The sequence below is a fragment of the Coturnix japonica genome, chromosome 2, assembly GCF_001577835.2.
Source record: "Coturnix japonica isolate 7356 chromosome 2, Coturnix japonica 2.1, whole genome shotgun sequence".
Classification (NCBI taxonomy): Eukaryota; Metazoa; Chordata; class Aves; order Galliformes; family Phasianidae; genus Coturnix; species Coturnix japonica.
Window position 1 is genome coordinate 80004077 of NC_029517.1, and position 27527 is coordinate 80031603.

Sequence of the window (27527 nt, forward strand, 5' to 3'; positions counted from 1 at the left end):
CTGCATACAATATTTCCTGTGATATCTTCTCAGTGCAAAAGAAAATTAAGATTGTGCCTCATAGACTATAAAATAATAATAATGATAATGGAAGCTAATCTTCTTCTTTCTTTCCTCATCAATTAGTTCTACAATAAAAACGTAACAAACACATTTTTTGCTCCTCTGGAGACTAAGGCTCTAAAGACATTTCATGTATGTCTATGGAAATTTGAATAATAAGCAGACATTTTTTAAACTTGGCCTCTTCATTTCTAATAAGAAAAAATATATCTGTTTTGTGAATCCAGAATTTGTTTCCAAATACTTGTTTGTGAAAGATTAGAAATTGACAAAATGCTTATGAAACACTTACAGATAAACTTTGTTTCCATTTGCTCTGAATATTTAAAGTACTTCTGTTTCTCCTGCTCTAAAAGTTACAAAAATGGAAACTAAGAATTTGTAATAATGTTTTATTGCAAATATGAAACTTGACTCTCACATCACATCAGAGCAGAGCAAGGAATCTCTGGCATGACTTCTAGTGAACCATATAACCTTGGGCTGTTTTTTTGACATTAAATCTTGACTAAAGAGATATATTTAATTTCTATCAAACTATATTAAAGTCAGCAAATTCTTGCACTGGATAGGAAAAAAAAAAAAAAACAACATTAAAAGAGAGGAACCAAATCCCATTTTGAGATTAGGCATGATAAAATAGTGGAGCATGGAGTCCATTGGGTTTCAAGATAGGTCTGCCAGCAATTAGAGAAGCTTATCTGTAATAATCACTGAAGCACAAATTTAACACTTCAGTGTTACACTTCCAGAAAACAGCACTATCAGCAAAAACACCATTTACTGTAGTTACTGCATCTGTTGACAAATCCTAGAGATAAACAAATATTTTATAATGGAGATAAGCCAGCAAAATGGCCATTCATAAAATATCCATCATGTAAAGATGCTGAAATATTTTTATTCTACTCTTATTTATCAAAGTGCATATTAAAGAGCATCTCCTAGAGACCGATACTGTTGAATCAGAAGACCAGTGAGTCTTGATAAGACCCAGCTAAGCAGATTTCAGAATCACAGACACTACTTCTAGTGAATCTTGTACTCTCCAGAAAAGCTTAAACACTGCAGGAGTTTTGAGTAGGTGACGCAATGTTCCTCTGCTCAACACCAGGGAAGGCAAAAAGGGCCCTTTCTAGGCCCCAATAATAAAGGACTGACAACAGATGTCTTAATAATACAATGCCCCGATAAAATAAGTGTAATAAATGTAGTTAGTGAGTAAATCTGATACCCCTTTAGATGCTGAGCACCCCATGTTCATGCAACATTGGACAGAGCCTAGATGATTTTTCACATGGTATGCCATGCAGCACAAATCCTGTTCATGGAGAAAGACCGCTCTCTTTTGGTCACTAAAGCTATCATATATCCCTCTTTTTGTTCTGTTTTACTAAAGCAATTACCTTATTAAGTCATTTGTCATTGGATCTTTTACTGAGATCCAGAGAGGACCCTACAGCATCTCTCTGCCACCTAGCCTCCTCCTTCTCTGGTGCAGAACATCATCTTTCATCACTGAATCCATGAGAGGCAAAAATGAGAGTAAAACAAAATTATGAGGCTCACAAATATTGAGGTGACACAGGGAAAAATATCACTGGAAAGTTGGGAAGAGCAGCCAAGACAAAACAGCTGGAAGAACAGGGAAATTGCACCTGCCCATGAGGATTCATATTTCACCTTGGCATTTACCATTGCAGTACACAGTAAGCCATAGTGAAAAAGAATGCCCAATACATACAAGCAATGGTGCCTTGCAAATATGAAAAAGCTGTATCTCCACACAGCAATAAACTGCACAGAAAAGGTACAAAATATGAATAAAGCAGACTTCCTACTTCTTAAAAGCTCCTAAAAGGCTACCAGTCTTGTAGATGTAGGCACAACCAAAATAAATAAATAAATCTCATGAAGAAACACTTCAGATGAGTACAAAGAAAAAAATCTACTGCACTCTAACATGGAAAATCCCCAAATTAGTTAGGCATTACAGGGATCTCTAGCAGAAGACTTATAATAAGAAGTAATTTTATAGACAATTTAATAAAGGTTTTCAGCAAAGTTTAGGGTAATAAGAAAGTATTAGTCCCTTTTGGTATTGGTTTGATGTATAGGATGCTTAATCATATGTGATGAATGATGCTTGTTTGCATAGGAATGAATGCTAGCATACCTGTGTGACCAACATATGTGACTCCCCAAGGCAGAGACTACTTAGAATCATAGAATTACTCAGGTTGGAAAAGACCTCAAAGATCATCGAGTCCAACCTCAGCCTAGCCATACTACCCTAACTCTATCAACCCTCTGCTAAATCATATCTCTGAGCACCACATCCAAACGGCTCTTAAACACATCCAGGGATGGTGACTCAACCACCTCCCTGGGGAGCCTATTCCAGTACCTAAATACCCTTCCTGTAAAGAAGTGTTTCCTCATGTCCAACCTAAACTTACCTTGCCACAACTTGAGGCCATTTCCCCTTGTCCTGTCACCTGTCACCAGTGAGAAGAGACTTGCCCCACTCTCACTGTAAGCACCTTTCAGATACTGGAAGAGGGCGATAAGGTCTCCCCTCAGCCTCCTTTTCCCCAGACTAAACAGCCCCAGCTCCCTCAGCCTCTCCTCATAGGGCTGATTTTCCAAGCTCTTCAGAAGCCTCACTGCCCTTCTCTGGACCCACTTCCAGTACCTCAATGTCCTTTTTGCACTGAGGTGCCCAAAACTGAACACAGTACTCGAGGTGAGGCCTCACCATTGCCAAGTACAGGGCTTGCTTCGGTTCTCCCTGGAAATCATCACTCTCTGCCTCTCACTCCAATTTCACATTTCAAAATTACATGGGTACAAACACTGCTTTCATATAGACATCACTAGCAGGTTGGCTGGCAGTTTCCTGCACAGTTTTGCCATGATAGCAGAAGGAAAGTTTTCCTGCCAAGAAGGCTATCAGAGTTGCAGGAATCTTCTTATGAAGATTTCCAGCCAATTAACAGAGGGAAGGAAATGTGTCTCCCAACCACAAAGAACCATTGCAGCCTTTCTAATTTTAGTGACATTGCTATGTGAACAAGATTCACACCCTTCGTTTCATCTCTCTGAGTCACGCAGCAAAGCAACGATTCAAAATTTGTTCCAGTTGGATGCAGTGTGAAAGCCTGATAAATGGATTTTACGTGAATGAATCACGAGGATTGAGGACATGAGAACCAGACTGCAAGCTCCTGGATAGGGGGTTTACATGAGAACACTTGGAGGCATGTGCAAGAGCCATGTCTTTGGCCTTCCCTTGCCAATGGCCCTGTGGGGAACCACACAATACCCTCATGTCTGTCTGCTTTAGCCAGTGCCTCATTTGCTCTTTTTGCATCCTACATCCTGCATCTGTCAGCATAGGCCAAGCGTTATTAATCAGCACAGACTGAACTGCTACTTTGCCTCATTCCAAGAAGCCATATAAGAGGCCTTCATAACAGGTGGTGAGATGATTTTGCCCCTTAGTCTTTTTGCATTCCACATAAAAACAGGAGAAATAAACAAGTAATTACGATCCACGGCTATGCTATTAAATTAAACAGGTCCAGAAGCTTCCTCTGGCACTGAAATCTGTAAGAGTAAAGCAGCTCATGTAAAATTCTTCCAGCCTCTAAAACATCACACTGTGTGCAAACAGACCTGCAGAAAGGGCTCTTTGGCCACACTAGTTCCTGAGAGGTGACCAGAGACCACTGAGAAAATGCTGCCTGGCCAAGATCAAGTACACTCTAGGGACCATTCTAACAACTTAATTGTGTAGATGCTCATTTTCTAGTGTCTAAGGTTCAGTCACACTGTTTAATTTATCAATATTTCCATAGCCTCAAGTTCCTCACTGATTCACTTCAAACTCAATTTTGCTAACCACTGAATATAACTGGTCCTGCTCCAGGAAGGCATTTAAATAAAAACAAATAAAAATGTCTTATTTGATAAAAATCTTCACATTGCTAAATGCTATCTCTGTTCATGTATGGATTGCCTAGAACAACCCTGGATCACCACGAAGAGCAGCTGTTCCTCAGTAAATACAGGAAACATTAGTAGAAGAGTTTTGAGGATGCATTGAATGACCACATTGGTCTCCCTTCCCTTCCCTTCCCTTCCCTTCCCTTCCCTTCCCTTCCCTTTCTTTTTCTTTTATATTTTTTTTTTTCCTTTGGCTGACATTACTTCATGGAAATGTAATCTCTAGCTGCTCCTGCCCAAGCTTACTGCTGATTTTACATGAAGATAGTCCACTGCTTTTACATCATCCTGATCAGAGCCTCAATATCATGAGAAGGTTGGACTCAGAAATAATTTAGGGAGACGTAAGAGAAGCAAGCACATACATAGGTTTTGCAGACATTAAAAAACAAAAACAAAAATCCAAACAAGGCTTTTCTTCATCTCAAAAATCTAATACTCACACACACACACACACACATATAAAAATACATACATGCATGCATACCTGAACATGCAAACATGTCCATGCAGAATGGCATGTCCTCTATCTCTTTGCTATCAGTGACCATTTGGGGGAATTAAAACAACCTGTGAAAGGCATGGAGAACCTGCCTTTTATCTGCTTTATGCAGCAGCCTCAATAGCTACTGAAAGATTCTTCACTTCTTCCTTTCCAAGTTATACATCCTGACTCTAACCTGTTCCATTCCATATAATCTTCCTTTCCACCCTCTCCTAATGAATGACTTCCTTGAATTCATACTCAAATGTTTGTGGTTACCAACTGGACAAGCACACTCTTACTTGAATGGTTGCCCCCCAAATTTTCACACTGTTCCTCCTAAGGTGAATTCCAGTTATTGACTCCTGTGGGTCTTAGTTCAACATAGAGACAAGCGAAAACAAAAAAAAAAGCAAGAAAGTTCCATATTTAAAGCTGCATGTGATAGGGACAATTCCCCATATCAAACAGAATTTATAAACTACAGACAAACTTTTCTTGATCATTGTAACAGCCTAAGGAGCGTTTAATTAAAATCACTGGAGACATCTCCAAGGGAAATTATTTCCTTATTTTAATTGGAAGCTAGCACAATCAAAACTAAAACTTTCTCATTCTACTTCTATTTTCTTCAACTAATGGATAAATAGAAGATGGTGTTTCAAAATTATCAGGTTAATCCAGTAGGCTTGTTGACTGGTTAACAAACTAGAGAGGAACTGCTCATGGTCGTGCTGAGGGTCCACTGGAAAGCAATACATGGTGGGTGCTTTATGATAAACAACCCCATTGCACTACGTTTGAAGGCAATGTTTGTTTGTACTGTCCATGTTCGACTCTGAGTAGTGACACTTAGGCTGCAGGCCACATATGCGAATAGTGTAGGTATTCGTTTCAAGGGAAAAATTCATTTTTGTACCCTTATACACAATAATTACTAAAATATAAGACATTATTAGTCAGTTTTCATACAGTGTCACGTTTAAGATTAAGGAGTCACCGAGTCCCATTTAAGATGCAATTAAAAAATACATTGGCTGGATTATACAAGTGTTGAAGAGGGGTTGTCTCCTAGAATTGCAGTTGGGATAAAGCAATTTGATTCATTCATTCAGAAAGCCTGCTTTTAGCACTGGATGATTTACCCTGTGTTAGTCCTTTATGAAATCTAATTGCACATTTATTTTCAATGATTTTCTTAGTATCACTCTACTGCTTCCCACAGTTCTTTAAACCTTTCCTTTTATTATCTTCAATTTAAAAATAATGGAAACTATCACCATATCTAACAATAGTTAACAGTTTGCCAAGAAATACATGCTTAGCTTTATATCAGTTCCAATGTGGCAAGATGTAAATACACAAATATACATTTATATGTAACTTTAAATCATGTATTAAAAAAAAACTGCAAGAGCACTTGCACAGGTTTTATGGAGTTGCATCTGAGCATTAGTCCAGCATTTCCTGTTGTTTTTTTTTTTGGTTTAGTAGATCTAAATAGGTGCATATCAGATTCTGTTTTCATTAGTGAAAGTTATATTATTTTAAAAAATATAAAATATAAAAATACAGTCATTGATTACTTGGTTAAAAAATATTATGTTTTAATCAATTTGAATTTGATCAGTCCAGATAAACTTAAAGCACATATGAAGGCTTTTGAACATGCAAATGGATACACTGAATTACACAAAAGGAGGCAGAGCGTAAGTACAGTGGAAGCCTAACTGATTGGTATGTATTTCTTTCAAAAAAAACTAACAACAATATAATTGTCTATATAAGCAACTATCAATCATTATATATATTCAAAGTTATTTTTTAATATGCTCATATTTTAAACATTTCCAAGATAATAAAAATATCTTTATCTGCGCAAATAATGGTAGCCAGTCCCTTTCTGCTGTAATTTTACAATAATTTCACTGTTCCTAAAGAATTCTGTGTTAGCTAACTGTATATTACATATACAATCACTTGTAGCATCTTGACGCTCAGAAATTTTCAGATAATTCAATTCCAGATACTTTCACTAAAGAATACTTCTTTATCAAGAAAGGTCTCTCCCAAATTCTACCAGTCCCATGACACGGCACGCTTCTTCCCAAGCCAGTTAAGGCAGAGGGGAAATTTTCTTGAAACTACAGTGCCTGGCACCAAGGTTAAGGGCAGACATGGTAATTCTCAGTTGCCAATAGCCAAGGTGTATAAAGAATCTATGCAGTGAACACTCCCACTGAAAACTGATGGCATGCACATAACTAACAACTGTACCACAGCGTAGCTCTGCAAGGGGAAAAAAGGGCAGGACTTCTCTGACATTTGAGTGTTGGACTTCAAAACTGTGCATGAAGAAATAAGAATCTCTTGTAAATCACTGTCTTTTTTAGCCAAAATACTGCTGCATTTTTTGCCTTCAACCATAGTTATCTCTCAGAGAAATGAAATGAATCATATGAAATACCTTAAGAGGAAGGACTTCTTTATTAATACCATAGAAGTAAGCCATTGCTTGTGTCCATGAGCATAGACCCGCTACGTTTCCACACACTTTTTTAGCCGTCTCCAAATTATAATCCTCCATGTCCAAATAAGGCTCTAAAAGCTCCACAGTTTCTCCTGTAATTGAGTCCTAGACAGCAGAAAGGTCAAATTATTTTTGAGAATGGATGTTAAAATCTACTTCACCAAAACACTTTTCTTTTTAAAAACACAACTCTACCACTTCTTACAAGACAAATGAATTAAATATTTTTCATTAACACAGACATTGCTTTCTACTCTTGGGAAGGTCAGGTTAATTTTTGGGGTTGTTGGTTTGGGTGTGGGTTTTTTTTTGTTTTGTTTTATTTTATTTTATTTTATTTTATTTTATTTTATTTTATTTTATTTTATTTTATTTTATTTTTTTATTTTTTTGTTTTGTGAACTTAAGTAAAAATAACTTCTACTTCCACTGAAAAAAAAAAAAGCTGACTAGAGTTTCTAGTTTATATTTCATCAATTTATTTGGTCCATAATATTTAGAGATATTACTCACACTTGTAGCTCTTGACAACCTAAGCTAGTCTAACTACCTCTTATTACAGCTCTCTGCACCTTCTTTCCCTGTCAGCCTCAAGATCCGCTCTTGCCACATCTTTAATGACATCATCAATGCTCTTAGTGAACTATTGTGGAAATCGATATGATAGCAATCCAAGCCATCACACAACAGTGTTCTGTTTTCTTCTAGGCAAGTTCCCTGAACCAGCTCACCATGACATCACACAGATCATAGTGTAAATGGAGGGAGTTCTGTGTGAAGCTTGGAAAATGGAAAAGGTGAAACTTCTCATTTCTGTAGAGAAACCAACACTGACTTCATTGAAACCATCCCTTTTCCTTAACTGCAAATGTGATTTCTTTCAGCTTTTCACTTCATTATTCTAATCTTACATTTTTTTCTCCCTTCTGTTGAGAATATGAAAAGCCAGATCTTTGATGACGGTGGTTAATCTATAATTACACAAGTGTCAGAAGAAAATGGAATTCATCTCCTTAAGAAATGTAGAGAGTAGAACAGATTACACAGGGTAATAATAGTTGCTTAACAACAGAAGCACTAAGAATCTTTCTTTTATTGGCAATGTATTAACATGTTTCTTTCAATGAATCTAAAAATGATCCTCCATTAATAGCATCAGGCAAAAAAGTACCTCCCTTTTTTTTGGAGGTACATATCAGAAAGGACAGTCTTATACCTGTCCGATCCCTAGCTACTATAGTAATGACAAAGACATTCATTACATTATTCCTAAAATCATATATTCTGATGTTCTAGTTATAAGCATTTGCTAAAATGAAGAGTAATGCTGGATAAACATTTTGATTTTTTTATTCTCCCACTTGAAATTATAAATTAGCAAGCCAGCAAGAGTGCAGCAAAGACCAAACAACAGTGACCTAAGATCCTATTTGAATGTCATTCTTCTCAGGAACAAATTTTAAATCCAAGGAGTTTTTTCTTCCACTGGTCTTCCTTGCATAACAAAACTAAGAAAATATCACAAATCTCACAAAAAGATCAAGCAGTTCAGTATACTCAGAACTCCAGATACGATGGCCTTACTTCTCACATATGGTCCATACTGGAAACAAGAAATAAGGCAAAGGAACAACATAGAAAGCACTTCATCAGGAATACAGTCTGGAATGCCTTGTCACATTTCACAGGCATGAGTTCCAGCAGGAACTTAGCTTCACGGAGGCTGTTCAAATTGCCCTGAATAAAGTTAAATGTGTTCCAGCAGGAACATGTACTATCAGTAAGTGCTAAAACTGGAAACCTCACATGCTTGAGTAAGGAGTGTATAATTGGCCCCATTATCTTTAAACTCACTTCCTCTATCTGTTTATAGAAGGCAGCACTTGGAAAAGTGGCCAGACTGACAGCCCCAGACAGAGACTGTCTGCAAAGGCAGCCCAAGTTTCTATGTGCTGCCATGTCAATATGGCTCACAGGGAGAAGCAGCTCCTGGCAATAGTGAGAGTAGCAGTTTCAAGCCACATCTGCACAACAGAAGAACTCTGGTAGCTTAAAAAGACATAAGCAAAATGCACATCTGAAGCTGTTTTAAGAATCCGTGCACAAATGAACAGTTTTCTGCAACACTGCAGAAAACACAGGTTTTGCCAAAATCTGCTTGGCATTATGACTTTTAGAGTTGGACTTTGATTTTGCCATTAATACATTCTGGGTCTTCTACTAGCTACACGTCTAGCTATATCTTCTCTTCCCTGCCAAGAAATTCCCCTTGCACCACAGTTTAGAGAATCTTGCTGTAAATGGGGCAGGCTTTTGCCCCTAAAAGAAGTAAAAATCTGTTTGATTTTTTCATTTGGCTGATCATTCTGCACTTTACTACTACTATAACAAAATAGTCCCAAAAATTCCCAGTAGCTCTAATTGTTTCAGACTACCTATGACCTTCTGTTCTTGCAGATGACTTAACACACAAATATGAGGAAGATTTTACCTGATCTCTAAGATAGCTGTGGGAGTAATAATGCCACTAACAACTTCTTACCTTCTGAAAACTAAGCAGCATGCCTAGAAATCCAGAGTTATTCATTAGTTTCAGAGCCTCAGCCCATGATGGCTTCACACATGGGCGTTCTTGATCAATTGTTACTGAGTCTATTTTTCTTTGGAATAAAAGTAGCACACAATCCATAATTCGCATTATCAAGTGAGGAGGTTTACCCAGTTTGCGAACAGTTGCGATGTCAGAGGGCTTTATTGTCTGTAAAGAAAAGAAAATAACCAATTTATTTAAGCCATCACTTGATGGTAGAGAAAGATGTTTTGCAGGGGACTGCATATTTAATGCCACTGCTTCATTTTTGCAGGTGACCCAGAAGTAGCACTACAGAAAGGCCAGACTGCTTGTACCTCTAAGTGACTCATTTTATTACCTGACAGTAGAGGAGATACTTCTTATCTTACCACTCCACTACCTCAATTTTCAGTTTTTTTCTACCAGGTCAGTGATAACCCTTTCATATTATTGTATTTTTTCAACCACAACGTTCCACATACAGCAATTGCAAAATACATGTATGTTCAGATTATCTTTGATTCTGACCTGCAGGGCTGCCTCTGCTTCTTCCAGAGCAGGTCTCGCAGCTTCAAGCTTCTCTTCTGCTGCTGCTTTATCAATGGCAATGTCATCCACAATGGCCTGAGCTTTGTCTTTTACCTTTTGCACCTGCATTTTCACTTTTTCAGCAGCTTGGGCTTTCATTGTTACTTCCAATAAAACTTCATCAGCTTTTTTTGAAGCTAAAGCCAAATCTTTCTCCTTCATCACCAGCTCCTTGGAAAGCTGATTTACTGAAACCTCAGCTTCCATCAGTTTTGCAAGACCTGTGTAGAATAAATTCCATACAGCAGTATGAGTACATGAGAGAGAAACCTCAGTGAAGTGATCTGGATACTGAAAATTAGTCACATCCACATTTAGAAATGCCAGTGAGTGATCCCCACCTAGATGAAGCCAGGTTAATATTTGTTTAATATTTTATGTATTTTTTTTATGGGTAAAAGCCCTCAGAATCTGCCATTGGTCACTTATTTATATTTTTATATGTGAGAGGGATGCTAAATAATGCAAATGGTGCAAATTCACAAGACTATATGAAGTACAAAACTGATCCTAAGATCCAAAGATCCACAGAACAGAGAAGAGGGACCTGATATTCTAAATAATGCAAGTGAAGATGAGATTAGCCTGAGCTTCTACATTAAACATATGAAGATCCAGATGGACAGGGATGCTAGATTCTTGAGCAATATTTCAAACATTTCATCAAAGGATGAAAAAATTACATGCATCTATATGTATAAAAATCCTTGTGATTCTGTGATTCTTATTAGTAAATGCATGCATACAAACTCTAAAAAGCACAAATATTTCTTCTAGCCAGACAGACACCATCTATTCATGCAGATATATGTAAATAGCACAGTTCTGAAGTTGGTGGCAGTAGGAGAAAAAATGATTTAAGTTTACGTCCAGCTCTAAACAACATTCAGTTTCAGAAACCATTTGTTAACTGTGTATGACATCATGCGGTGCACAGTTTTTGTATTTCTACACTTGGTATATAATGTTTATTTAAAAGAATCTTCATAGTGACTGAATCTGAATATTGCTTATTTTCCCTCGGATTTAATTTTAGTATGTTTAAATGTGAAAATTAGGAAGCAGTAGCTCCATGGCATACAGACGTATAGAAGCTGGAGTTTTAGGTATTTTAGCTGCTAACTGATGCTATTTTAAAAACTCATTTGCAATATGCAATATTCACAGTGTTCCTCAAAACAAAAAACTCCATATATTTTGTAATCTTACACAACAAAGCTGAAAATAAGGCAGCCTGCTTCCAAATGAAAGTGGGCTCGCAGCTCAAATCCATAAGCTAACTTTCTTGACATGTAAGAATTAAAACTTGAACATTCTTTCATTCTTATTCCTCTCAACTTAAAAAATAAATCTATATCAAAAAGTACATAAGCAGAATTTACAGTACCTGTTCTCATGCGTTCTGACAAACTTCCAACATTGGCAAACTTCTCTTTATAAACAGCTTTGTAGCCTCCAATGAAGGACAGATAAGATTTTGGAGTCACAAACGTTCGACGTCTGTATCGTTCAAAGTATTCAACACATTTTTCAGCTACAATATCTTGAAACGTTCCCATGGTGTTAATAACACTTTTTTTCACTTCGTCTGTGCACTTAATAGGGTAGGAAGCTAAAAAATGTTGTGCAACTGCTACAAGAGCATCTTTAGGCCAGCGCTGGAACCAATCCATGGTACAGCCTGAAATCAGACCTGGAAATTTGAGTGCGCGAGTTCTGAACTTTTCCCCAACAGGAGAAAAGCAAAGTACCACATGCAAGTTATTGCGAACTCGAGTAAGAAAGTAATTATAAAGATTTTCACCAGTGGGAGTACGTTTTGGATACTCTTTCTTCATTGCTGGTATCAGGTCTTGTGTGATTTCACCAATTTCATCTCGTGCAAAAAGATTTGAGACTTCACCTGAAGTCAAAACGTTGTTCAGGTACTCAAGAAAAGATTCATCTCTGATTTCGTTGTCTGTGAATATAAAGACAGTGCCCTTTCCTTTTTGCCCAGCAGCGCGATACAAGATTTTCAGATCATCCAAGAGGTTATTGGTGGCATATGTTCTGGGACAGGAAAGAATTAAAGAAAGAGAGAACAAAAACAATGGATCAATCTGGGAAATACCTTTTATATGGCTCAGTTTACTTAGGCAGGATAAAACTCTACATATGAATTAAATACTGCATGTCCATGGTTTATGGGCTGGTTTGGCCTGATTCTGTGACTAATGGAATGGTAGACATAACATGATATTATGATGCTGAATACTCATAACAAAAAAACAACAACAACAACAAAACAAAAAACAGAAAACCACAACACCATATCTCCTGCTTTCATTTTTCAGGGATTTTTTTTATTAAATATTTTCCCAAAGTGAATGGTTGGTTCCATAAATCATAGGAGAGTAGGTGAAACCAACAGAATAAGGTGCTAGAAAATAAAATGTAAGAGTAATGCTATCTTTAACTTATGCATGATACAGCTGCTTTGCATCCCTGCAGATTGTAGACTTAAGCTCTTTGTTCAAATTGAAGGTTAGTGTAGCTGGATTAAGTTGTCAAGTAGGTTGCCCATTGCCATTAAACTTAAATACAGATGGATTATCTTTTGAAGATATTAAGAGAAAGTTAAATTAAATCACTGAGGGACAAGAATAAGAACAACTGGGTTTTCTACTGTGTTATTTGTGTTATTATATTGTCAGTATTTGTAATATTGAATATATTATCACTTGGGCTGATTCATTCATTATGTCTCTTACAGTTGGTGCATACAAGTATGAATCTGCTGAATCCCAAGCAAATTTCTGATTCAGATTGTGAAATATCAAGAACAGTAAAGTAAGGTTAATAAAATGATAGATTCTGTCCATTGTGTCCTTACACTATTAAATTGCTGGAAATAGGAACTTCTGTTCTTTAAAATCAGTTTATTTCCAAGGGCCTTAAGTAATACGTGTAATACAGACAGTGCACTGTTTAGTATTTGCAAACAACACTGCTTTGAAATTAAATACACCATACAGAAAGTCTCGTAGTGCCCTTGCAGCTGCATCTTAACAGTTAACAAGGTATTAACAAATACCTTGAATGAAAGCCCTGTAGAACTTGTGCAACATTCTAGCTGCTCAATTTGCTAGTGAGAACTATAATTACTACAGTGATTTGTGGTATTCTTTATAAGAACATACAAATGAAAAATTCTCAACATGTCCTGTAGTTTTCACTGCCAATCGTGGGTTCTTAACCCTGCAAATGCTATTTAAAAAAAGATAAATAGGTGAAGGACAGTCATTACACTCCTAGTTGCTTCAGGAAGATTTAAATGAATAGTCTTCCAGACTATTAAGTGGCAACGCCGACAAATAATTAACTGGAATGATCTCTTCCAATTCCCTAGTCAGGAATGACAGGGACTATTTCAAAACAGCATCTACAGAATAAAGACAGAGGAAACCTTATTTCATACTCTGTCTTTACTCACCCTCCCCCTGACTCCTTCTACCTCTGAAAAGAAACCAAATAAATGCAACTTAAAAGACAGGGCTCTAACAAATAGATTACATAGATAGATAGATAGATAAAGAGTTCCTCTCCCCCTCAGTTTTCACAAATTACTAAATTTCAGTACTACCCACAATTAAGTAATAGTAACAGTTGTAATAATGAGATCTGGGCCTGTAGCCATCTGTAACAAAAGTTACAATTTCCCCCAGCCATCTCTATTTGGCCACTGCACATAATACACCAATAGATTATTCCATGTTATCTTTGGTGTAAAATGATGTAGAGGGAATTTACAAGAGTGCATTGCAAACTCAAATCCTGAAGGGGAGGAAGACATTGTTAACAGCATAAAGGCCCCAAAACAAAGATCCAGGGTCAGTCATCTACAGATTGTGTATTTGCACAGGTGCTTTTGGTTGGAAATGTAGCTTACAGTGAGGGATAAAATGTCTGACAGTTTTGCATTGCTTTAAGACACATGTTGGCAGTTCATTTCTATGTACACTGTGTTGTATTACCTTGTTAATGTAATCTGAAAGCTCTCATATCCAGCAATATATGATGCTAGTCTGGTCAGGCTCTGTTTTCCAGATCCACCCACACCAACTAACAATGCATTTCCTTGTGGAGTACGAATAATCCGTGATATTTTAATCAAATGAGTGATTGCATCCTATGTATTGGAAAAAGAAAAGGGAGGTGAGGGATGTTAAGGTACAAAAAATAATACAGTGCATATTTATCTAAAAGCTGAGCAACTGCCTCACAAAAGCTAGAGGCCTTCTTTGAAGCCAGCTGCGGAATAGCTGAATACTCAGTCCTCTACTCAACAAAATATTTCCCCTTTCTTCAGTGACCAGCAGACCTAGTTCATATGACACGCTGTCAAATGCAATATTTTTACTTAGCAGAATCCAATATATGCCTCCTTAGGGGTCTGGAGGAAAATGAGAAAGAGATTAACACCCTCCTCCAACTCTTTAGGTGAACTACTTATAATCTCTCTAAGTAGGCTGCCAAAAGTACACTATAGGAATTTCTTAGTCAACTCTCGTTTTTATCTTAGAGTAACAAATAATCTGAAATGTTCTAAAGATCAACCAAAGCACCGAATATAAAGATAAAAGAGCACCAAGCATCAAGAGGCCTTTGAGCCAGATGACTATCATGTGAACTGTAAAAACAAATGAGTTGTGCATTGGATTATGCAAAACAGGAGGGGAAAAAAAATGGGGAACAATAAAAGATGGAATAATTTTTGAGAATTAAAACATTTGGGAGACACAAACATGGCTTTATGTATCTATAAGGATCACTGGATACATGTTTTGCCATTTTGAGTTATCTCCACGAATAATCTGATGGAAGCGTTTAAAACACATGCATCGGTGAAATGCAAAAGACCAGGTGGTTTTGTAGTAACATAACTAGAAGCGCGAATACCTTGAAAAATACTAAATCCATTTTTGATCCTCTGAAGCTTTCATTGTACTGTTCCATGAACATTTGTAGTCTTTCAGCCAAATAATCCAAAGATGGGACAGGCTCATAAATTTTAGGAGCCTTCAATTCTACATCATCAGGTTCATCTCCTGTGGCTTCTGGAGCATCACGCAAAAAATCTGCAAAGTATAATTCTGTAGATCCATCTTTAAATAGATTCTGATCATGTTCTGCAGCAGCAGTCTACAACAATACATTAAGGATCATTTTAATTATGAAACATTTTATTGGTTCCTCTCTGTAGTGCAGACTTAAATACTATTTGCCTACCTTTTTCATCATGTCTTCAAACCAGTCTTTATCACTTTGGCTGATGAACCTGTCTGCAATAACACGTCTGCATTCATGCTGGAACAGGGCTACCAAAACACTGATGCTCTGGCAGACTTCAGAAGTAACTGTTAGCATTCCTTGCCAAATACGACTAAGGTCTCGTAAATTAAAGATGTAATGAAATTTAGCAGGAGTTGGTAAGATCTGCAAGAGAACATCATAATCTACGTTCAAATAACCACTAAATAGAAATATTTCCTATCTAGACTTAAATTAATACTGTATATTTTCACAAACTTCAACATCAATATTGCATTATAGCAGAAATGCATGCTTGGCATTTAAAAAGCAAAGGTGAAAATGAAGAAATGACAGTAGCAATAACCAGCTCTTTAATTTCACATAAATTTCACACAAATTTCTTTGAATCTTTTGGGCTCCAGGAATACAGACTGGAGAGCAGCCAGGAAAAGTTAGTTAACAGTGGCATTAAAGGCCACAGTAAGAACATCAATATTGCTTAAAATGTGTTGCTTTTCCTACTCTCTCTTCCAAATCATTTCTGTCACTCTTTTTTCATCCTTTCCAAGACTACATGAGGAAGTCAATAAGAAAAAAGGAAAAGAACATGAAAAAAAGAAAAAACAAAATAGAGAAGAAGTTGAGGAAAGAGGATTTGAAAATAAATAAATAAATAAATAAATAAATAATGATTTACCAAAACTCACCAGTACTAAGCAGGACTCTTGTTGAATATAATGGTTGATACTTGAAAATTAAACTAGAACTCATTATTCCTTAAAAACAAATGGGTCCAATATTAATTCCTGCAAAACACTACTGGTGATCAGCCACCAAATGGATGGAACTCCATTCACTGTGACTCTTTGAGCCCAGCCATCCTACTAGTCCTTTACCTAGAGAACAACATACCTACCCAAGCCATGAGCTCGGACATGAGACTACTACAGAAAAACATGTCAAATGCTTTACTGCAATCCAGGTAAACAACATCCACAGCCTTTCACCCATCTACTTGGAGGCATCTTGATATAGAAGGTTAGTCAGGCAGGTTAAGTGGGAAGTACCTGCCTTTTATAAACACATGCAGACTGCTTCTGCATCATTCATTTGCCCCATATGTGCCACGTGATGATATTCAAGACAATCTGCTCCATGACATCCCCTAGTACCACGGTCAGATTGGCAGGCTTCTAATTCCCTGGATTCACCTTCATGCTCTTCTTGTAGACTGGGCCACATCTGCCAACCTCTGGTCAACAAGGACCTCCTTGGATGGCTGGGTCTGATGGTAATTACTGAAGTTGGCTATGTCGGATCTTTACAATTCTAAACATCCTTTTAGAAGATTCCTGCTTAATTTTTAATTTATGGTTCCTTACACCCTCAAATAAAAGACATCTAAATGCTCTCATCAGCTACGCTCTCTGTATTACGTTCAAATTTTGTTGGTCAAATAGCGAGGTACTTACATTAAAAAATTCAGAATGGGAACTTCAGATAACAGTTATACCTACAGGTATCATGTCAAGTATAAACATACATGGCAGTACAAAAAGTCTGGGTTTCATTATTTTGTCACAGTCAGATGCTTCAAAGACTTCATTATGGACATAAATTTACCTTTGCTTTTGTTGTTTGCCATACTTTTCGTGTTGTAGATACTAACGCGGAAGCCAGTTTACATATTTCCTCAGAAAAACCTCGTTGCTCACAGAAATAGCCTTCAGCTACTGTTCGAAATATTTTGTCAATAGATGAACTGGAAGGCAGTGTGCAGTTGTAGATGGTGAAGTGTCGTTTCAGGCGTTGTGGGATGTCATTCCGACCTCCCCCAGGGTGAATCATTGCAGCTACAAACTGGATATCAACCACGTTCGTAAATTCACCTGGCTTCTCCAAGTTGTAGAAACCTTTCTGTTCCATCAACTGTCTTACAATCTCATTGGTGATCTAGATATCCCCCCAAAAAAAAGAAATGGAGCAGTTAAGTATTTCAGGGAGGAAGGAAGGAAGGAAGGGAGGAAGGAAGGGAAGGAGGAAGGGAGGAATAGAAACTCTACAGTATAACAAATCAGTAAACAAAAGGAAACATTTCCCATATTTCTGAATTTTGTGTATTTTGTTAGGCATTTCAGCAATTTATAAAGCTATATAAAGTAGTAAGAAGAGCCCCAGTGTGGTGAATTAGCTGCATTAAGCTTTGTGGGCTATGTAGTAGTGAACATGAGGTCTGACATCCAACTCAGTTTCCATAACACCAATCTAAGAAAATGCGTATCTTTGAAGTTACATCCAATCAATTTCTTCAGATTGACGTAGGCACATAGATGAGTGACATAGAATGGTTAGTTCAGCGCAAAATATAATCACACTGGTACAGAGGTAGTGAGAGAACAGGATTATGGAGCTACATAAGGTGGAGGAATATGACATTTTCAGCAAGTCTTTTAAAGTCAAAGTTACAGAGTACAGGTCAATAAAGAATTCATTTATTAGTACCTCCAAACAGCTCACTAGACTTCTGTGTCAACTATAGCATTGGATTTCACCTAATAATAACTGTACTGTAATGTCCAGAGTGGATGAAAGAATTTCTGTTTGCTACCTGGATTTGTATATATTCTTTCTCAAACTGGCTCTTAGTACAGATAGTTTGTAAATTCTGCAGGCTCTGTACATAGACAAAACAAAAGACTTTAAATCTATAATGTCTGCACCAAATGGCTTTATGCTGGCACTAATCCTTCAGGGCTGACAGTTTATCACCCACAGAATAACTGCCTTGGGGAAATCGCTTTTAGGAGACAGACTACTAGTACATATTATATTTTTTTCCCTAAATTTTCTTACTTCTGAGACCAGAATGTCACTATTTGCATCAGTAGTAATGGTAAGACCAGCAGTTCTCAAATGTTAACAGTTTCCTTTTACCTGATCACCCCATTCATTAATCACAGGCATGTTGATGTCATCAATAAAGACAGTCATTTTCTTCCCTGCTGGAGGACCATAAGTAGTACCCATTCTTTTATCTACGTAACTTTCTATGCTCCTTTGGAACATATTCGGTAGAGTTGCAGAAGAAAAGTTTAGGCGCTTGGACAAGTGAACATCAGGATCATACTTGCTCATGTAATCCTGTAAGATAAACCAATTTTAAGCAAATTACACTGGTAACTCCAGGTTATTTCAAGTGACAGGAGACACAGCTGCCCTGCAGTCATCAAACATCTACAAAATCTCAGTCCTGATAGTAACTTTAAGATGTCCAGTAGCAACTTATTTAAAATAAACATACTGTCTCCCACCTAAAATTCAAGCTCCCTGTTAATGTTTAATGCTTAGAAATGTTACAGAAAAGTTTTAATAACACCTACTAAGTGTCTCAACAAATGACGTATGACAACTCAGGATGATAATAAATTTTGCATCAGTAATTGCTGAGAGGTTTCCAAACTCAAGCTGTTAATGATCATGTGTTATGGCAGTCTTCCAGGAAAAAAGAACAGAAAAACAATTTTTACATTTACACCATACCACAATTCCTTACAACTAAGGCAGAGTAAAGGAAGAGTAATGTAAAATTAAACACAGATAGATCAAATTTACTGATATTTATCTTCCCTTAATGAAGGACTCCTTGGGTTTTATGAACGCATACAATTCCCAAAGCAGTTGCTAACGCCCTAAAACAACAAGAGTTTCACTCTTCTTATTTAGAGTGGTTTTATAATGGAATTTTAAAAAGAAGAAGAAAAAAAAAAAAAAGAAAAAAAAAAAGGAACCCTTGAGTCACAACAAGACATACATATAAAACAAGGGAAATGCTTTGTTTAGCAAGAATCCTGGGACATAAATTAGTACTAAAAATTCCAGATTTCTAAAATTATTTCTGTAAAAAGTTCTCCCACCATGATGACAAAGTTGAATGTACCTCACATTCTTATCTTTATAAAGGCACTGATGAGAGATGTTTGGTATGTCATAAAAGTAAACCTCTGTCATTGCTGATTAAGCAGCCAAAGCCAATTCACCACAACCATGAACGCATAACCACTCATAACCACTCTAAATACACACTTCTACTTTATTCATTACAGCATTTCATATTCCTTACATGGTAATGATAACATTCCCCAGCACATAAATGAGAAATATGTTTGAAAAATAAGTTTATTCAATGAGGTTATTTTAGTTAGTTAACTATCAGATTCTGTATGTAATTTTCAATGTTATCACACAAGCTTCAAGTCAAATTCAGTTCTTTTGCAGTTCAAGGATTAAGAATACAGAGTGCTAAGTAAAGATCTTAAAAGCCATTCCATTATAAGTTCTTTATTTAATATACTGATGTCTTACTCTAACCTTCAGATTAGTACCTGAAGAGTTCTATATTGAAACTTTTTACTTCTTTATGAAAGTAGATGCTTATGTCTAGAACTTTCTTCTTCACAAGGTACTGAAAAGTAAAATTCTACAGAAGGAGAAAGCAGAAAAGGAACATTTGTAAGGGTAGTTAATTATCAGTCAACCTTAAATAAGATCAAATATCTGTTGGCACTTTTTGACACTAAACTCCCATGTGTAAGGAACATACTCTGCTCTGTAGAATAGACTTTGGGTAAGCAACACCCAAGAATCAGTTCCAATTATTTTTAGGGACAGGAATGGCAGCTGAAATATCAAGGTTGCCAGTATCTGGCCAAAATCCAGTATGCAGAATATCAAGACCACCATCCAGACCCCGCCTGTGCACTCTGCTAAAATAGTTCTCCAGCTGATGCCAAGAACAGAAGTTGACATTACACTGGCATGTGTGTTGGCATCAACAGCTGAGCTGAAAAAGTAGTATTAATGGCAACTGGCACTGGTACAATTCACTTTATGTCAGGGCTCAGAAAGCACATCCCTGAAGGACATAAAATGGTTCCAGATTTTATGAAAGCCAAAGGTCAGTTTAGGCCAGTGTTTTTCAAATATTTTTAATTTCCAAAATTCTACAAATCCTCCCATAGAGGCACAGATGCTTGTATAATAAATTCAGTTCTCCTAACAGTAGGTTAGTCTTATGAGGCTATCTTTCATTGACGAAAGAGTATACATATTTCCCTGAAAACTTTAGAAACCATGCTTAAAAGCCACGACACTTTTGTTTTTTGAAAGGGATTTCAAGTTTGATGTGAAATCTGTGTTTGTTCGTTCTTTTTTTTTTTTTTAATTGTCTTCTGTAGTAAGTTACTAATTGTTACATGTCATTAATACATACTTTAATAGTTATTGTGTTCTTATTTTCTTGCACTGAAAGAGCAGTTTCCCTCAGTTTCCATTGAGGGAAATAAAATAATAGATTTTGTGCACTAAATTTACCCTCTGATACATTACCCCAAGTAAAGAAGGAAGTTGCTTATTTCTTTTCAGTGTGGCTTGTGAAGAAAGTCCAAGCAACAAGGATGTAAAAAAAAAAATAAAAATCAATTCACATACTTCACCACTGAGAAAGGAAAAGGAAATAATAAATAAGTAAATAATCCTTCAAGAATTAATATTTTCTTAGTAAAATCACCAGTTTGACTTCTCCAAGGAAAAGAAAGATAAAAGAGCATTTACAAGTCACACAACCTTGTGATCACGGTTAGCAAAGTTTAAATAAACTCTTTGTACTAAAATACAGATATTTTTGGTTTTTTGATTGTAGACTATGTGAGTATTGGGAAAATGCCTCAGTGGGAGGCATTGATCTTTCACTTCAACTTAACATTTCTGCCAATGTCAATTATTTTTATTTCAGTGTTATCATATAAAGATATAACATGTTCTTCCATTCAACCTACCTTAATCATAACTGTTTTTCCAGTTCCCTGTTCCCCAATTAGCAGAACAGCTTTTCCTTGCTTCATGACAGTGTACATTAGAAAGTCTGTTCGAACACTGTCTACATTTGGAACTAGAATGGAAGTATATTCTGGTACTGAATCTTTAGGGTAAATATATTCAGGGACCTGCAAAAGAAAGTTGTGAAAAATGTTTGAGATTTTGTACACTGCCTCACAGGCACTCTACATTAGAACACAAAAACAAATGCACTGCATTAGCAAAATATCTCTGCCTGAAAGCTAAGCATTGATTTATAACCAAGCAGTACCTTGCCAAGCTTTTGTAAAAGGATGTTAGTATACTAATGGGATATTTTCATTTCACAATTCTCTATTACATGAAGATAGCTTCTTCTTGCTGGGTGATACTAGTGTGACAGACAGCAGGCAAACCTAAGGTAACTTTTCTGTTTCTCTTCCAAAGCTATTTCAAATGCACGTTTCCATTCTCCACTAAAGATACTTATGGAGAAAAGAAAAATGTCTTTCAAAAAGGAAACTCTTGCACAGTTCATAGGGTTAATCTTCTTAACTGAATTATGGAGGGCTTTAAGTGATAAAATAATATCGCTCTTACCAAATACATCTTTCTTTTATAATCATTAAGAAAGCTTAGCATGTCACAGCATACGAACCTTCTTTGACCAGTGCTCCCACTGGCCACTGGTACTAATACCAAATTCAAACATGGTTTCTTCGCCATTCACAGCTGGAAGTTCTTTCACCGCAGAATGCTTTCGTAGGAACAGCTCCATTTTCAGCCTGTCATCCGGTTCCAAAAGAGCTCCTATTGACCACATTACAGCAAAAATGAACAAGCGAGCAATATGTTCCTCACTGAGTTGCTTTTCATTTCGATCTGACAATAAACCCTGCAAAGCAGATGCAATATGTGACAACCACTGTCCTAGGACAACATCCCAGCACAAATAACAGAATGACAGATAGAAAGACCAATGTCGTATCTACCTGTAGAAGGTCGATAGCTTGTTTGATGTACATACATTCTAAAACTGCCATTTTTGGTGTCACAGCAGAGAAAACAAAATTGATCATATCCTGGAAAGGAAAAATATCATTTTAGGAATCTGCTTCCTTGTTTCAAGGGTATGCTTCATCCTTAGACATGGCCAATTTCTTAAATTCAACAATATTCTCAGCCATATTCCTAACAAATGTTTTCCCCATTCCTGGAATTACAAGTATCTGAACAAACCAGGAAAATTGGTTAGCAATAATATATTCTAAAATACATTTTGATTTACCGCAGTCAGCAGAATTATTCACATAAGCTGTACAGCAATGTTCTAAGAAGCAATTTGAAGATTGCTTTTCAGTTATATAAAAAATCTGCCATTTGTGCTCTCCACTGGAGATTTTAATCTACCATTGCCATTTGTGTAGTGGGAAGATAGAAGCACTCAACCTGCTGCAATGATATGCATGTAACGCATGATCTCACCACTATAAATTTATATCTGATCTGTTCTCATTGAACCATATTGTACCTAACTCTCTTTAAGCTAATATACTATTTTCTGTAGAATCATGACAGGATCCAAAGGGAATTTTGCAAATGATTTAAATTTAATCCAGACTTTTCCCAGATTATTCCATAGTGATGGCTACTGTGCCTGCCTCAAGTTTTCTCTTAAGATCTTCAGCAAAGTTGCAAATTGATGTAAAGTCCACTCTGAGAAGAGCAGAATTGTTCTAAAATATCAATTGCCGCCTACATGAAAGCAGCGTGGGAGATTCAGTTCTAAAGACCTTAAAAACTTGGACCTAAGCTCCTCTGAGATTCAGCTGCTTCATCTGAATAATAGGATAGCTGTCACACTGAGAACCTCAAATTGCTTAATAATTGGTTTGAGACACTCAGAATAAAGATATTTCATAAGTCAAAGTTCTCTGTACTATAAGGAGCTCTGTTTTCACCAAAAGCATTTTCATGCTACTTAAAATTCCAGTGAGGTTTGTGTTATTCTTGTTCTTTGAGTTAATGGAAAAAAAGAAAAGCATTAGGTCTATATACACCAGTATTTCATTATTACTATTTTTAAAACAATTTTTAAAACAGATAGTAGGATGCAAGTTCTAGACAGCAATTATCACGTGTTAGCTACATATATTTTGTTTGGATGGGAGACTGGAAAAACTGAGTTCGGCCATGATCAATAAAGAAAAATTGTAAACAATTTGGATCAGGAATTCTTTATCTTACAACAAAAGACTACAAAACAAAATCATATGGTAAAAACTTGTATGAGAAAATATCCCACTGTCAATTCCAGTATTACTGTAGTTGCAGTGGAACTCACTGGACTTTACAATACAGGTTAGGACAAGAAGTTGGTTTTGACAAACACAACTAAATTATGCCAAGTTATTAATATTTGTGATAGTAACTTAAGCATCAACATTTAAATAGTAAAAATAGGAAAGTCTGGATTATGCATTCATCTCTATGCTCCAGAGGTAACAGCAGCCTTTACCCAGATGTGATTAGGGTGAGATCTAACATGGAAGGAGAGAGATGTCATATCTGTCTACTCTGCTATTTTCAGGACTTTAGGAATTCTCTAAAATAGATCAATAATGGGTCCAGGATAACATATTTTAAAAATAACTTATATATATATATATATATGTATGTACGTATATATTTACATCAGGTAAGATCTGTTGACTACTTATAGCAGCAACATTCACAGATTTAACAAACAATGCTACTAAAGCTTTAAGAGAGCAGAGACGTTGGAAGGGGATGGAAGTTAATTTGAAATCACTCTATGATTCTATGGTTGTAATTACTCTCAAGCAGGGAACGTTACTGAGAAGAAAGAACAGAGACTGGGACAATGAATATCCAACCACACAATCACCCTGTATAAAATATGTCATGGAAGTAGAAAGGACTCAAGAATAATCTCAATTTACAAGAAGGCTGCAGCTTAGCTTCTTTTTTTGTTTTGTTTTGTTCTTCACTTTATCCCTGTCTTTTACATGAAAGCTAATATCTTGCAGAATATTCCACTATTCATTAAAAGAATTATACTCTTTCCATTAATTCATAACTTATTCTCTGGGACTTCCTCCTACATAACTGCTACTTGCTGTACCTTTATTAATGATGGTTTTGTCCAGTATATAGGCTTTCAGCAACAAATACTGTTTTCATTACCAAATAAGATCACTGGAGATTTTTTTAAGCAAACTGGAATTACTGAAGTAAGCATCTTACTTCAGTTTTAGTCAGTTTTTCCAATTCAGATTGTCTTCACAAGACTCAGGCTGGATGTGGCTCTGGGCAGGCTGTTTTGGTGGTTGGTGACCCTGCACATAGCAGGGGGGTTGAAACTACATGATCACTGGTCCTTTTCAACCCAGGCCATTCTATGATTCTATGACCTCTATAGGTATTCTTAAGGTCTGACTCTCCTTAGTTACTGTATTTCCATGTACAGCCTAATCTTAATTTTCTTAAAAAGAAAAGAAAAAAAAAAAAAAAAAAAACAAAAAAAGATATTTGAAAGCTGCATACATCTGTGCTTTTCTTAATACTAGCATTAAATTGACTTAGCTCTGTACTTGGGCTTTGATACTACTGTTAAAGCATCTTATTTCACAAATTTTCTTTTAGTATTTAGTTATCCTTTTTTTTTACATATATATGTGGAGGGAAATATTAACTGTAAAAAGAGCTATCTGAATAGAAAAGTAGTGTCACCCTCATCTGTAAAATCACTGTCACCGCTTCTATTATATGAGCAGCAAAGATAGCTCATTAGGAGTGAGAAAAAGCTGACAGCATGACAGCTTTCATTTACATTTCGATAGTTCCAACTATAGCCTTCAGCACAGAACTAACTTCATATTTCACTGTATTTTCATCTCTCAATCTAATAAAATACATATTTTTTCCAGACTTTATTGCTATTGCTTCAGGCTTGGATATTTTAAATGTTGTTATTATATTTTTGGAGCAAGTTATAGCAAAAAAAAAATATAAACAGAATTGTAGCAAAGAAGCACTAAATTGACCCACATATACATCACTTTGGAAGCATATTTTACAATTCATTATCAGAATTGATTCTCTTGCTGCTGCAGTAAATACTATGTCATATCATTATGTTTTTGAGGTAGAACAAAATGAATAGCTTGTTAAACATCAGTTATGAAGTAAACAGGCACTAAAATGAAACATATCTGAGAGAAGACATTTTTTAGCATTCTAGGCATTCCAAAACATAAAGCAAAAATAATCTTTCTGAAAATGTCACTCAAAGTTCATTATAAACAGCATTTTTAAAATCCAGCAAAGAAGAAAAATATTACAGGAGGAGTCTTTGTGAAGACTGACTCAACTCACATAGGAAAATTGGAGAAGAGAGCAAATGGGAAGAGATGGGATATCAACAAGCTGCATTTGTTACACAGATCTTAAGCGAGGAAATCAAAAGATCACAAAGCTGAAAGATTAAAAAGTAATTATTTCTATAAACCTTTTCAAAGAAAAATAAGTAATTTTTTGTAACTGAAAAAATTATACTGCTAAGATTGTTCATTAGGACCACTGTCCATCACACTAATGATAACTTTTAAAATATTCATTATGCTAGGCTAAAATGGAGAGAAAGAATGTTCTGAATTCTCCCTGTGTACCTATTGATTGAGCAGAACTTAGTAAGGGAACGTATCAAAGAGATGCCATCTCAGAACTCTCTTCTGGAACAGATGCACAGATTATGAAATGAGAAGGGATACTGCAGTCACTTCTATTGAAGTTTAGAACATCATACAGCATCAAATCGCCCTCAATTAATTTGAGCTACCACATATTATTTAAAAATACATAAAAATAAATAAGGGACCAAATGCATTCTTGTCACAACTGAAACTGAGAAAGATTATAATAGTAAGATCTGAAAGAAATTAAGCTTCATTCACGCTATTTCAAATTTAACAAAAAACACAGAAGTTTATCCACTTCCTTTATGTAATCTAACAAGAACTAAAACTGTAGTAACAATTAAAAAGAGAGCATTTCTGTTTTGACATCACCATAAAATAATCATGGATTTAACAACTCACTGCCAAATATCCTACATAATCAAAACAAAACATCCAGACTATTCATCTGATATAGTCTCATTTGTTCACTAACATTAGAGATCATTTTCTTTCCTTTTTTTTTTTAAAGCCTTCATTCTTATTATATTACATAAACAAACACAAGTAAATCACTGAAACAACATTTAGGATTAAACAGTGCTACATTAATAAAGAATAAGGAATGTCTTTTTTTTTTTTTCTTTTTTTTTTTTTTTTTTTTTTTTTTCCTAAAATGACTGATTTAAGTACCTGAAATACAGCACTAAAGCAATTCCAAAGAACATCAGAGTATGTAGCAGGCAGTGTTTGCAGCCAAGCCATTAAAACAGGCTTCCAATCTAACACTGAGGAACTCATGAAGACCATCCCATTACGAGAAACTGTTGCTGGGGAAGCATTGTCAATGTTATGAGGTTCAAAAATAATTTTGCAACTGGGGGACATCGGAATACGATCTCCATTGGCCAAAGTCAGGGTCTTATTATCGTCCAGTACAGAGTTCAGGTTTTCAATCCATATTGCATCAACAGGCCCATCCAAAACTATCCAAATATGTTCACCCTAAAGAAAGAGACACATACGCAACTTCATGTAAACTGAAAACATAAAAAAATAGACATTTAATCTCAGAGGATGTGCTTTTGGATTATATGATTTGCTGCTGACTGCCTCAGTATGTACTGCAGTTTTCATAAACAGCTCAGTGATTGAACCCTTCTTTTATTTAAACTGTGCCACATCAGAAACAAATCTCAAAGAATTGTGACAAACAAGAGTTTGGACTATTCAAAACATAAGACTCTCCCTCTCTCCTAAAAACAAAACAAAACAAAACAAAACAAAAACACATTAGCAAACCCATCGTTCATCAAGGTGAATGAAAACATTTCCAGTTAAATTAAGCTACAGGCACAGGTTCCTTGTGGGATGCTACTTAGTTTTCTCATACAAGGCTTCCTAGTCTCTGAATGAGAACTGAATAAAACTAAAACT

General features: G+C 36.0%; 1 protein-coding gene across 1 annotated transcript in view; it reads right to left on the bottom strand.

The window, feature by feature from the left end:
* Window positions 1-27527, bottom strand: part of LOC107309909 (dynein heavy chain 5, axonemal-like) — a 141341-nt gene that overhangs the window by 57893 nt on the left and 55921 nt on the right. The window contains exons 48-60 of the mRNA XM_015855081.2: window positions 26784-27095; window positions 22386-22475; window positions 22052-22288; window positions 21375-21542; window positions 18475-18681; window positions 17164-17493; window positions 15517-15723; window positions 15187-15429; window positions 14262-14416; window positions 11633-12297; window positions 10186-10466; window positions 9628-9843; window positions 7023-7190 (exon numbers count right to left, since the gene is read on the bottom strand). Coding sequence (XP_015710567.1) covers window positions 7023-7190; window positions 9628-9843; window positions 10186-10466; window positions 11633-12297; window positions 14262-14416; window positions 15187-15429; window positions 15517-15723; window positions 17164-17493; window positions 18475-18681; window positions 21375-21542; window positions 22052-22288; window positions 22386-22475; window positions 26784-27095 — 3279 coding nt within the window. The remainder of the gene's footprint in view (window positions 1-7022; window positions 7191-9627; window positions 9844-10185; window positions 10467-11632; window positions 12298-14261; window positions 14417-15186; window positions 15430-15516; window positions 15724-17163; window positions 17494-18474; window positions 18682-21374; window positions 21543-22051; window positions 22289-22385; window positions 22476-26783; window positions 27096-27527) is intronic.